The sequence below is a fragment of the Oncorhynchus kisutch genome, linkage group LG29, assembly GCF_002021735.2.
Source record: "Oncorhynchus kisutch isolate 150728-3 linkage group LG29, Okis_V2, whole genome shotgun sequence".
Taxonomy (NCBI): Eukaryota; Metazoa; Chordata; class Actinopteri; order Salmoniformes; family Salmonidae; genus Oncorhynchus; species Oncorhynchus kisutch.
The window spans coordinates 33921048-33935292 of NC_034202.2; the positions used below are offsets into that span (position 1 = coordinate 33921048).

At 42.3% G+C, this 14245-nt stretch overlaps 1 protein-coding gene across 2 annotated transcripts in view; it reads left to right on the top strand.

Moving 5' to 3' along the window:
* Positions 1–5521: 5521 nt before the first annotated feature.
* Positions 5522–14245, top strand: part of gabrb4 (gamma-aminobutyric acid type A receptor subunit beta4) — a 48938-nt gene continuing 40214 nt past the window's right edge. The window contains exons 1-2 of one of the 2 annotated variants that reach the window (XM_020466067.2): positions 5522–6660; positions 7969–8063. In XM_020466067.2, the coding sequence (XP_020321656.2) occupies positions 6581–6660; positions 7969–8063 (175 nt within the window). In that variant the 5' untranslated portion in view covers positions 5522–6580. The remainder of the gene's footprint in view (positions 6661–7968; positions 8064–14245) is intronic. The other variant, XM_031809585.1, reaches the window with a different exon arrangement.

The window sequence follows — 14245 nt, forward strand, 5'->3', positions numbered from 1 at the left end:
AGGTCAATGTCACCCTGCCTATCCAACTATCAGGCCAATGTCACCCTGACTATCACTCTACCAGGTCAATGTCTCCCTGCCTATCACTCTATCGGGCCAATGTCACCCTGCCTATCACTCTATCAGGCCAATGTCACCCTGCCTATCACTCTATGTATCCCTCTATCAGGTCAATGTCACCCTGACTATCACTCTATGTATCCCGCTATTGGGCCAATGTCACCCTGCCTATCGCTCTATCAGGTCAATGTCACCCTGCCTATCCAACTATCAGGCCAATGTCACCCTGACTATCACTCTACCAGGTCAATGTCTCCCTGCCTATCACTCTATCAGGCCAATGTCACCCTGCCTATCACTCTATCAGGCCAATGTCACCCTGCCTATCACTCTATGTATCCCTCTATCAGGTCAATGTCACCCTGACTATCACTCTATGTATCCCGCTATTGGGCCAATGTCACCCTGCCTATCGCTCTATCAGGTCAATGTCACCCTGACTATCGCTCTATCAGGTCAATGTCACCCTGACTATCACTCTATCAGGTCAATGTCACCCTGCCTATCACTCTATGTATCCCTCTATCAGGTCAATGTCACCCTGACTATCCCTCTATCAGGCCAATGTGACCCTGCCAAAACAGATGTATCACAGGAATCATTGAGTAGCTTGAAAGAGAAGATGAACACAAGTTAATCTGTGCTGCTTGTTGGAAAGAGAAGAAAATTATAGCTTTTTAGCTAATCAAAGACAGCCTGTAGAAATGTCCCCTATTTTTTATCAAGCATGATCAAGGGACCTCTCTGTAAGGAATGAGATGTAGTAGCATGTAGATGTTGCCTAGTTTGAAGGCACAGTGCAGTCAAAATGTGGTTTTGCCTGTGTTATGTATCATACTGTACAGTGTTATTTCCTCATAGTTGCTGGTTAAAAATACAATTTAGTTTACACAGGACCTTCTAATCAGCAGGGTTTGCATGGGTGGTGTTTTGGCTTGCCAGGTTTTGGCTTGCCAGGCTTTGGCTTGCCAGGTGACATACCACCAGGCGGTATAAGTTAATAGACCAATAACAAAGAGATAACGTCTCATTTTCAGGTTACTATCCCTCCTGTTATTCCCCTCCAATTAGGTTCCTCACTCAGACCACACCCAGACAGAGTCCTAGCAAAATTCTTAATGAGAAATTGTTTTTACTAGAAAGTTATTTTTCTTGCAATTTGACCATTTTAATGTAAAACTATTAGAAACGATTTGATATTAACATGAAAATGGCTGCATTAGGCCTTTAAAAAAGGATGGAGGAATTGTATTCCCTATTCTTTACAATTCAAAAGCTTAATGTTGGAAAGCAATTGAGATGACACAGGCTAGAAAACAGATCAAAGTTCATTGGAAGCCTTCCCTTTCGTTCTTCTTGCTTCTTCCTTCCTGATTAGGCGTTCCTGTATATACAGTGGGGCAAAAAAGTATTTAGTCAGCCACGAATTGTGCAAGTTCTCCCACTTAAAAAGATTAGAGAGGCCTGTAATTTTCATCATAGGTACACTTCAACAGAAAATCACATTGTAGGATTATGTTTATGAATTTATTTGCAAATTATGGTGGAAAATAAGTATTTGGTCAATAACAAAAGTTGATCTCAATACTTTGTTATATACCCTTTGTTGGCAACGACAGAGGTCAAACGTTTTCTGTAAGTCTTCACAAGGTTTTCACACACTGTTGCTGGTATTTTGGCCCATTCCTCCATGCAGATCTCCTCTAGAGCAGTGATGTTTTGGGGCTGTTGCTGAGCAACACGGACTTTCAACTCCCTCCAAAGATTTTCTATGGGGTTGAGATCTGGAGACTGGCTAGGCCACTCCAGGACCTTGAAATGCTTCTTACGAAGCCACTCCTTTGTTGCCCGGGCGGTGTGTTTGGGATCATTGTCATGCTGAAAGACCCAGCCACGTTACATCTTCAATGCCCTTGCTGATGGAAGGAGGTTTTCACTCAAAATCTCACAATACATGGCCCCATTCATTCTTTCCTTTACACGGATCAGTCGTCCTGGTCCCTTTGCAGAAAAACAGCCCCAAAGCATGATGTTTCCACCCCCATGCTTCACAGTAGGTATGGTGTTCTTTGGATGCAACTCAGCATTCTTTGTCCTCCAAACACAACGAGTTGAGTTTTTACCAAAAAGTTATATTTTGGTTTCATCTGACCATATGACATTCTCCCAATCTTCTTCTGGATCATCCAAATGCTCTCTAGGAAACTTCAGACGGGCCTGGACATGTACTGGCTTAAGCAGGGGGACACATCTGGCACTGCAGGATTTGAGTCCCTGGCAGCATAGTGTGTTACTGATGGTAGGCTTTGTTACTTTGGTCCCAGCTCTCTGCAGATCATTCACTAGGTCCTACCTTGTGGTTCTGGGATTTTTGCTCACCATTCTTGTGATCATTTTGACCCCACGGGGTGAGATCTTGCGTGGAGCCCCAGATCGAGGGAGATTATCAGTGGTCTTCCATTTCCTAATAATTGCTCCCACAGTTTATTTCTTCAAACCAAGCTGCTTACCTATTGCAGATTCAGTCTTCCCAGTCTGGTGCAGATCTACAATGTTGTTTCTGGTGTCCTTTGACAGCTCTTTGGTCTTGGCCATAGTGGAGTTTGGTGTGTGACTGTTTGAGGTTGTGGACAGGTGTCTTTTATACTGATAACAAGTTCAAACAGGTGCCATTAATACAGGTAACAAGTGGAGGACAGATGAGCCTCTTAAAGAAGAAGTTACCGGTCTGTGAGAGCCAGAAATCTTGCTTGTTTGTAGGTGACCAAATACTTATTTTCCACCATAATTTGCAAATAAATTCATTAAAAGTCCTACAATGTGATTTTCTGGATTTTTTTTCTTCTCATTTCGTCTGTCATAGTTGAAGTGTACCTATGATGAAAATTACAGGCCTCTCTCATCTTTTTAAGTGGGAGAACTTGCACAATTGGTGGCTGACTAAATACTTTTTTGCCCCACTGTATTTCCAGGGATTCTTGGCTGGGCTTAGACGTCGCTGTCCATTATCTTGTGGTGCTGAACTTCGGGAGTCCCATTGTGGCGCTGTCCATGGTGCTGAATCTCTGTTCGCCGCCATAAATTGTTTGTTCCCTTCAGCACCATCAGACCTTTTTCTCTTGTGACAAAGTCACCACCGCTAACCCCACAGAAACATTGCAATTTTACAGTTTATAGATGAACACACCATAATAAAGGGGATGTTGAGAGAGAAGTGCAACATGGTTTTATGTATGTCATTATGCCTAGGCTAAATTTAAAGTGCAATTAGCAAAACACAGAGAGAGGAATATTACGTTCATTCCTCTCTCCACAGGGTGGTAAATCAGAAAAACGCACATAATCTACCTACAGTAGTTAGGTGATTCCACAGCTTCAATATTTCATTAAGATGCTGTTTGTGTTGTTTTGGTGTGATTTGAATGTTTGGAACAGATGAATAACAAGAGAAAAAGAGAGAGCAAGTACCTGGAAGGCCGCAATGCATTAAGAATGTGATACTATTTATATCGGAGGACTGGGGTGACCCAGTAACTCACATGCCTTATGCAACATGTGAGAGAAGGAGAAAACGAGCAGAGAGCATACATATCTCGAGGCTTGGATGGCCCTACCAGGTGCTGTGGTCAGGTGACCCCGGAGCCCAGGGTTCCAGCCTGCATGGATGTGCTTGCGGGAAAAGACAAGTGGACAGAAGCGTTGGTTTTGTGTCCCCCAGAGACGTTGCCCAGGGGGATCCGTCTGCCACATTGTGTGAGATGCTCTCTCGCTCTTTCCACATACTAGCGCTCCAGCGATGCTGACCCTCAACCTTCCTCTGCCACAGCACACAACCCAGCCTGCTGAAGACCTGTTAAGGGTTGTCTGAAAGGACATAAAAGGAAAATCAATTTAAATGAATTTTAAATAGTTCTTTTCCACCTTTTCATTTTTTTGTTGGTTCAGGAACAATATAATTTTCAATGAACTAATCATCTCCTTGCAAGATATCATGGAATAGTGTGTAACAAAGTGACAAGGATGTTTTCCTTTTAACGCATATAGTCTACTATATGCCAACCCTAACCATATACCAGCACATACAGTAGTAAGAAACTCATAGGCCTAAATGTAATAAAACACTTGTTGAAAATGTTTGACATAAAAATGTTTGAGATTCAACAACCAAAATGTATGATGTTTACAAAGTGAAAGTGTGTTGCCAACAATGCATTTCAGTGATGCATGTCTAAACAGCAGGCCTGACTTTGTTCATTGGGTCAGGAAAATTAAGTACCTTGCCTTCTTTCGCTCTCTCTCTCTCTTTTTTTTCTTCAAGAGTGCCTCTTAAGTTGATATTTTTACAATCATATAGGAAAATGAATTAGTTAAATGGAATTATAAACAATATACATATTCAACATCTTGGTCTCTTCAAGACTGTATAGCTGAATTAAATTGTTCATGCAACAAATATAATGAACTTTTAAAATGTAAATGTAGAGGCTGAAATGAAAAGTTACTGAAATGTTTCCAGATGTATTGCCATGGATTAAGGCGGCCTAAGTGTATAAAGGCTTGCTGCTAATTAAGATCTGCGTCAGCTATTGACACATCTGACAATGCGCAGTTCACCACAGGAGGCTAGCACAGATCTTCAATAGGAACTCTTGTCCTACTTGGTGTGCACATAAGTTACGGTACGTTCTATTATTTTCTATTATTTTTGTTCTATTTCAAAGCTCCCCCCATGTATTACACCATGTTACTGTCATGATGATGAGGTGAGATGGGGAGTTACAAACTGTTTGGTAGCCATAACAGGGGAGGCCACCTAGTTTCATTATTGTGCAATCAAATAACAAGTTTGTCTCTGTTAAAACACTGACAAAGAGAACAAGATGTAATTAAATGAAAATATAATTCACAAGGTATTCCTGACCCATCACATCACTGAACCCTAATTGTTAGTTCAGAAATATGTTAACATTTGGAAGTATGGTTCACACAGGGGCCTATACATCAGTCAAAGTCACCCTCTCTGTCCCAGAGACCACAGGGTAGTGGCAGAGGTCCTTTAAATGAGCCTTTGCACATAGCCTTCAAAACACCACAACTGCATCAGTGGTTGCTGGGTTGCTTAGCAACTGGACAGCACATAAGATCCCTGCAGAAAGCCTACTCTTCTATATAAAATACACATTGTCTGATTGTAGCATGTGATGTGCATATAGTAATGATATGATTATCATTCAAATAAATACTTTATACAATTGTTTCATGCTATTAAAAGTATTGATGCTCAAGGGGCTGCACGAGTGTGTATGTGTGTGTGTTTCCTTCAGTGAGTAGCCTATGAGTGTTGCTGTGTGTTCAAATATGTGGTAAAGTGGTATAAATGTATGAAAACGCATCGGGACAAACTCGCAGTATTCTAATGTGTTGCAGGGGGAATATAATCATATGGGAATCATATCTCTTCATTCATTGGCGATTCAGTGGATAGGCTGCTGCTGAAATTTCTCCTTCGATTTCAGATTACTTTTATTTCATTAAACATGAGGATTCTATACAATGCACTAGGAAGAACTTATTTCCCACGAAATAGTGTAGGCTACAAGGGAATTTCAACACTTGTTTTCACCAACAATACTCTTGTGGGTGTTTCTCGATCTGTGTCATTATTTGCTCAGCGCTTCGAGGAGAAGATGAGCGAAACATGTTAAGGTATTCAATCGAGAGATAAGGTTGGAGAACGGAAATGACTGGGCTTTTCAATAGGTTATCCTATTTGACATTAAATCCGATGTTGTGATACATGCATTGGCCGATATATATGACGGGTCATCCATATTTCTCTGGATCTAATTTTTTCACCAGAGGGGTGATATAGCCTGCTCTGACGTCTGCATTAGATATTGCCCAATGCATTTGTTTCTTCTTCAGTGACTTTGAGTTGAGAGAAGCAACTCTACATCATCATTAACAAAAAGGGAATGAAGATTTCATTTGTCTTTTTTTTTACCCTCCGCTGCCCCTCACCCCCCAACGTTTACAGCTAAAACAAATCCTTAAACACATCATAGCCTACATTGTGGAACAATCTATAGAGCCGGAGCAACGCTGGGACCATGTTTATTCCGCAGGTTTGGACTGGGAAATTGCAACTGCCAATTTAATCAACAAGGCGCTGCTGTTCTTTATAAATCGTCTTTCATTTTTGCCGGACTTTTTAGTTTTTAAGGAAGACGACTTGTTATCACTTTTTGAAGGTCTTCTGTAGGCAGTTTTGAGCAAGATGTCGGATCTTCTGGTGTTGGTTGAGGGGGTCTGTGACCTGCACGGATTTCCATAGCTTGGGAAAACAGCTGGGACCAATTACGAGGTTTAAACACACGCATGTTTTTTTTTTACATGACCAAATGTATCATATATATTTTTTCAGCAATTTATTTGAATTGCTTTTTTAAAACTTTATTTTCACAATTTTCTTTGGACCACAGGCGGTTGGATTATTGAAACTATATAAGGATTTGTGGAAATGTTGGGTCCTCAAGAAGATAAATTATGTGGAATTTTCTCTGCTTTGGCGGCTCTGTCCTTCGTTTGCTTTGCTCAAAGGTAAGAGAGCATTCTAAGATGTATTTCCATAAGAGCAAAGGCTTATCATAAAGCTGTTTTTCTAAGCACCGACATTAAGGCGACATTACTCATATTGCACTTATACGAAATCCTTTTCTGCGGCGCACGCGCTTGTGTGTGGGAGCAAGAGGTGCGCGTGCATGCTGTCTATTGTAAAATGCACTCCTTGATCCAAATTGTAAATAGCGGCTAATTGGCTGGGGCGAGTAGCAATCCTATTAAATAGATAGTCATACTGAACATACCCGATAATTAGGCAGTATTAAGGCTGGATCTATTAAATTAGCCATATCATTGATCAATCAGCATGACTAGCTGTAGATGTTGCCAGAGGAATGTAAGCCACGTCCTTACCTTCATTTAAGACATTAATATTAACTATAGACTGTATAGGCCTACTACCAATTCATAATTGATCAGTAGGAGAAAATCAAACCAAAACGCCTGTCACTCATTTAAAGTAGGTCATCATCACTTCAACACATAAGGTGTTTTTAAATTAGATGACACCTTTTAAATTCAATATTCACACTACTCTTCAGTCCTTCAATATTGCGTATTTTGAGCACCTGTAACCGCCCTATGGGAGATGGTGAAGTAGGCTTAGCTATAGATGGACGATTTCTTGACCAATATAGGCTTTGTCATGTTCAGTGTAAATGAAGACATACATGTAGGCCGATAAAAATAAGGTCTATATTCACCACGTTACCATGGTATATTCCCAGCTGGGCTACAATGCATTCTTTTTTAAAGAGACTGATAACATTCTCCCGCTAATCAAGTAGAGTGGGCCCCAAACTGGGTCTTCCATTTTGCCATTTCGATTTCATTGAGGCCTTTCATGACAGGAAATATACGGGAAGTTCGCATTAATTGCACTTCACACGCGCATACAAGCATCGACAAATCTGCTCTTTGATTTCATATTTGTTATTGCCTCATGAATCATGTGGTTAATTACATTGTTATTCAGTGTTAACAACTAACATATCAGGCCTTTCGTTTAATTAGAGCTATTATCTCAAAATACTTATGTTTTCTCATGGTCCTACTGACACTGACATGCATTTAGATAGGATAGAGGTGAATAACAGTGGAATCTCTAGCATGCTAGGTGTCGCCTAATTCAGATCCCTTCAAGACAACAGGCTTACCAATTAGAAATGTTGAAATCATCTTTTAGGTTTGGTATTGAATATTGAGCACGTTGAAGGCTGCAAGTGTAAGTTGAATTTCCACTCAAGGCTCCTGACAGGGTCTTAAAACTGTGATGTCTTTCCTCAGCACCTCCACTGGACAAACTGGAATATCTGTGGCCAAGGCCACAGTGGACAAGTTGCTGAAGGGGTATGACATCCGTCTAAGGCCTGATTTTGGAGGTATGTGCGATATACTGTACCTGCCCTGTGCTGTGCTTGAAACTGAAACCCCACTCCCCCTTCATCAACGATGTAGGCTATTGGTCATTATTTTCCTGAATCCAGTTGAAATGTTAGCCTTCGGAACAGCAAAGGCAGATGCTTTGAGGTGACTGCAACCATCTCATTGCTATGCATCTATTCATCACCACATGTGGAAGATGGATACTTCTCTAGAAGTGGGGCACACGCATAGAGAACCAGTCTAACACTATGTTTCTTGGCATGGAGCTATATTGAAGGATTGTGAACCAAGGGTTGCCCATGTACACAAAGTCTTTGGAATAGAAAATGACAACAAACTTCAGAAAGAGGCTTTGATGCAGCTTGTGCCAAGAGCAATTAATAGTAGGGTCTAGTATACTGTTATAACCATAGAGAACAACATAATGGGTTGGAACACTAGTCTCTCTCTCTCTCTCTCTCTCTCTCTCTCTCTCTCTCTCTCTCTCTCTCTCTCTCTCTCTCTCACACACACACTCTCACTCTCTCTCCTTCACTCTCTCTCCCTCTCTCGCTCGCTCTCTCGCTCGCTCGCTCTCTCACTCGCTCGCTCCCACTGTCTCTCTCTCTCTCTCTCTCCCCCTCTCTCTCTCTCTCTCTCTCTCTCTTTCTCTCTCTCTCTCTCTCTCTCTCTCTCTCTCTCTCTCTCTCTCTCGCGCGCTCTCTCGCTCTCTCTCTCTCTCTCTCATTTAGCCTGCTGGTCATTAGTGGGAGCAGAACCTTTGAATGATGCTTTGCTTAATGGTCTACACTTGAGATCACCATAAAAACAGTGCAGGAAGCTTTTTCTCATCCAGCTCTGTCCCTGCTTTGCAGCCCTAGTCAGTTCCTATTGCTCCTCCACACTGCAGCACACTAAGTTGTTAGTCTGAGTGTCCCGGGCAGGCAGTGGCAGCGCCTCTTCCTCCAGCCACGGCTGCCTCAGGCCAGGGAGCTGTAGTCCATCACATCCTGATAACTCCATCATCAGTCAGCCACTTCTCTCCTGACACAACTGCTGATCAACTTCAGCTCCGGAGAGCCAAAAGAACTTGGCCTGCCTTTTAACTGGTGCCCCATGCTGGACTCTGACAGTGTGGCTATTGTGCTGTAAATCTGAACCAGAATAGAGAACTCCCAGCCCGAACCAGAACAGAGAACTCCCAGTCCGAACCAGAACAGAGAACTCCCAGCCCAAACCAGAACAGAGAACTCCCAGTCCGAACCAGAATAGAGAACTCCCAGTCCGAACCAGAACAGAGAACTCCCAGCCCAAACCAGAATAGAGGAAATTGGCTTAGAACACTATCCTTGTTGAAGATAGAGCCTGTAGTTTAAATGGTTGCCCAGGGTGCTGCCGTGGGAACCAGTTGATGTGTGGTGGCCTTAACTCTGGTAGCTCCACATGAAAAGCCCAGGCGGCACTCACTCCACACAGCCCCCTGTCCTCTCTCCTCTTCATTGATCTCTGAGCCAAACTGGAATTCAACTGACAGAGCCCTAAAATGGTCAACACAGCCCAACGCCAGGCTTTCACACACTATCCCCCCACCACCACCCCAACAACCACCTCCCTCCACTACTCAGGGGGATCATATCAATGGGATTTCATTCTCTGTGCTTTTGTTTAAGGACAAACTAGTAAACCTTTATGTTGTAGCTTGAATGACAACTGAAGGGGTGAAGGGCTACTGTGACTTTTCTCTACCTGTATCTGGGTCCAATTTTGCAGATTATTTACATACAGTCCAGAGTACGATTAGCAAGGTAAACAAAATGGTGAGACCACAGTATGCTAAGATAGTATTATGACACAGCCTAGAAGGTCGTCATTGTAAATAAGAATTTGTTCTTGACCGACTTGCCTAGTTAAGTAAATAAAACAATTGTACTCCTTCATTTTTTTGTGTAGATGATTGGCTTTGGCTCTTACTTCTCAACAAATAGCCCATGGATGTCGTGTACTGTCTGCTGAGAAAGAGCCTTTGCTAAGCAGAATGCAAACCACCCTGGTGCTCTGTTGAATCTGATTATGCATTGAGGTAACTAGACAGTGCTTGATGATGATGATGATGGCCATGGTGGTAAGGTCAGTGGTTGGTTTATAGATGGCATTCAATTCATTGTATTGCTATATTTCTATACATTTTTCTTGATTTGGCTTTGACTAATATTACTTGACAATATAGGAAGAAATATTTAGAGAAGGAAATGAAATAAAGCGATAGAGAGAGAGCGTTTATGATGGTAATCATCTCTTGTCTCTGTCCCTTCTTAGAGTAGAAAGTGAAGTGCATTTTAGAAATGTTGTTCATTTGTGTTGTTTCAAGCCTCTTCATTGCCTTTTTAAAATGCTACCAAGTCCATGGGCTATTTGTTTTCACTCAACCGTAAATGCTGTTGTGTAGTCAATATGCAAATGTGGGCCATTGTCAACTGCTGTTTTACATTTAGACAAGAATCTCTTAAATCATAAAGTACACTGCCATCTCTAATTGAACACATGTTTTTATGCACTTATGGACAGATATTGTATGGATTTATATAAAATTCCCACCATAAAAATGAAATGGAATCAGCTATTGTCTCAGCGATGCTGCCACTAAAGTGATTACCTTCTATAAAGGCTTGATTTACAACCTCTATTATCATGTCAGCTTTCAACAACCTTGATTTTTATGAGATTGTGGTTTCTCATTTGGAGCCAGGCCTTTCAACAAAGACAGCCCCATGTGACCCCACACACGGGCGGTCTCATGATGACAGAGACCATTTAAGGTAATCTCATACAGAACATATCCCAAAGTTTAATTAGTAAAACTGAAAAGGGAAGCAGTTGCCTGGATACCCAACATGTCACACCCAAGGCCAGGATACACAAAATGGGATTTTCACCCCTTTAGTTTTGTGGTTTGAAAATAGGGTCTGTGAGAAAGGTGTGGTGTGTGTGTTGCACTTTAATATGTTTTAATTTCAACGATGTGAGGACACGTCACCATCCCTCTGTCACTGTAGGGAAGTCACAGCGCTGGGAGCATGTGGACAGTATTAAAGCCCCTCCCACATAAATGCAGGCACTCTCTCTCTCTCTCTCTCTCTCTCTCTCTCTCTCTCTCTCTCTCTCTCACACACACACAGAACAAACAGTCTAATTCTAACCCTTTTCATCCCCATCTTAGTCACCATACCATCTCGTTCCCTCTCTCACATAAATACATGCATGCATACACACTCCCTCATACACACTCCTGACCACTCTCTCCGTCACACACACTCCCTCATACACACTCCCTCATACACACTCCCTCATACACACTCCTGACCACTCTCTCCATCACACACACTCCCTCATACACACTCCCTCATACACACTCCTGACCACTCTCTCCGTCACACACACTCCCTCATACACACTCCCTCATACACACTCCCTCATACACACTCATACACCACTCTCTCCGTCACACACACGTCACTCATGCAGGGAAGCACACACATGCATACACATACGCACACATGCACACAGACACATACAGACACACGCATATACACACACGCACACACGCACACTCACGTACACACACACAAGCAAGCTCTGACTGAATGAGAGGCTGCCTATCCCTTTGCATCAGAGGATAATTTTGTACGGAGATCTCCTTCCTAGTCGGCTACCACCAAGATTAGAATCTAAAGTGTACATCCCAGATGGCTATATCTCACTTTTCAGTCAACCTTAACCAGGGGGATAGAATGCTACTGTAGCTGCTGAAGTACAATACATGTTGTCTTTTGGTGGTTTTAAAATATGTTATGATAAGACACACAATGCAAGTTCAATACTGTTAGGAAGCCAGGACTTCTGACAAACCATTAGGCCTGTAGTATTTTTTGAATGTTGTGATCTTCATTGAGGACAGGACAAAAAAATAAAATAATCATTCAAAATCCATCCAAATTCGAAGCTTGACATTGTCTCATGGTCAATAATAACATGATGACCAGTTATTAGTTCATTACAATAATGTTGTCTTAAAAAAATTCCAAACAAGGTTGTCCAGTCTGCCAAACCATCATGTGATCACAGTGGTCAGGTGGTGATATCAGGAAATAAGTGCTGAATAATTAAGGCGATGGTTACATAGGGAGAGCCCATAGAAATGACACCATGAACTGAAAACCGCTAATTACATTATCTTTGAACTGCTCACCATTGGGAGTTTTAAGTGGCCTCAACGGACTGTGTGAAATCTAATAAAAACCAGTGGTCTGTAAATGTACCAGTAAGTGTTTTCCTCTCTGTTAGCTACATCCTCTACCATTTGAGTGCCATTGGCAGTTACTTTTAAAAGCTTTGTAGAGTAATTTACAGGCATTTTTGTATCTCACTCTGTTTACATGTCCATCTTCAATATCATTATGTATGTAGGGAGCCTTCTGTGTAACTGCATATAGGAATGGATATGGTATTTCTCTACCGTAGCATGTTTTGTCAACTTGATTCTGCTGCAGGGTTTAGCTGGAGGTTGTTGAACAGCTTAGTCTGTTGTAGTAATATGTGTGTGTTTATAGAAATGTGTTGTCATACTATACTTCATGCTTCCATATACTGTAGATAACTGTGTACTATTATCTCAAGGTTGAATGAAGAACTTAAACAAGGTGGGCCATACGCATTTGTTTTACGTGTCAATTTCCATTGCAGAATCTATATATAAGTGGAATGGACCTGCGTGTCTCAGACAAATGGCAGCCTGAGGGGAGCGGAACTCATTAGAGATGTGACTTAACAGCCCTAGCCACAGACAGGGGCGGCCAGGCCACAGAACAACACTGACCCAGGGCTTCTGGGTCCTCCTGGTCCCTTCCCACCATGCATCTGTAACACAGATGAGACACCTTTATAAAGCACATGGTATTCGTATTTTATTCATATTTATTGTGCATTATACATGCCAAATGCAACCTATATAGCATTTATATTATAAAAGTACAAATATGGAGGGTATTGTGTAATGCTGTCATAGTCAGGGAGATGACTGCTACAATGAGACCTGTTTTGTAGTATGATGGCATCACACATTGTTCTCTATCCTCTGGGGATTGTTCTTTCATGGGTTGACTAAACCACAATACCTGTTCTCCCAATACTGTACTTCCAAGAAGTCATTTTCTTTATCACTTTGCTAAATGCTAGTTGACCTCTCAGTGAATACTTGATTTTGTTAAAGACCATGCTGCTATGCTGCCACACATGGAATTTATGGGTTGCTTTGAGATAAATTCTCTCTCTCATGTTGTGTTATCTTTTTCTGTTGCGAATCTCTGTTTAGACTGCTAGTTTGTTATCTACAGCTGTGTAATGATGCTGTTGGATGTCCTGGCTGCTGCTCTCTCCTGTCTGTGGGCCGTGTTGGTGCTTGGCTGTGGATGGGGGACGGGGAGACCGGAGCATGGCTTTGCCTCTGCCTGTGTCTCTCTTGTCTCTCCTACCGTCATTGATTTTGGTAGGTGTGTAGTGTTCTGGATCTTACAGATGGGAATTCAGTGTAATGATCTCTCACAAGAATTGCAAAACAAAAAGCGAAGCCCCGGCCGAGTCAGTGCCAAGCGACGAGAGTGCCAAGCTTAGCAGTCCCCTTCGTCCCACACCCCTCCCCCCAAGAGAACGTACTTTAAATCTAGCTGTCATCACCGCTCGTCTAGGCTTCCACCACTAACAAAGCTTGAAATGGAGGTGACATATCACTGGTGCTGTGAACATTCCCCTCTCACCCCTGGGCCCAGAGCTAGGCATCCCTGTGTGTGTGTGTGTGTGTGCGTGCGTGCGTGCGTGTGTGTGTGTGTGTGCCTTCATATATGAGAACAGACATTGGAATGAAGGTTATATAAAATGGAGTAGCATTGTCTTTAGACAAATAATGACAAGATGGCATGAAAGACTCTATTTAGTGGAAGTTCAGTGCAGGCCCAAGGGGGTTACTATGTCGTATTTGTCAGCATGCCCATCCTTAGTTTTCATCCCTACAACTGAAAGGTTGTGGGGATGACACGCTCTCTTCCTGAGTAGGTGCCTCTGTTGCCCGGCTGGCCTTCCTGTGGAGCCAGATTCACAAGCTGCCATGTAACAAACCTTCTTTGATAACTCCCCTAAGCATGTACTG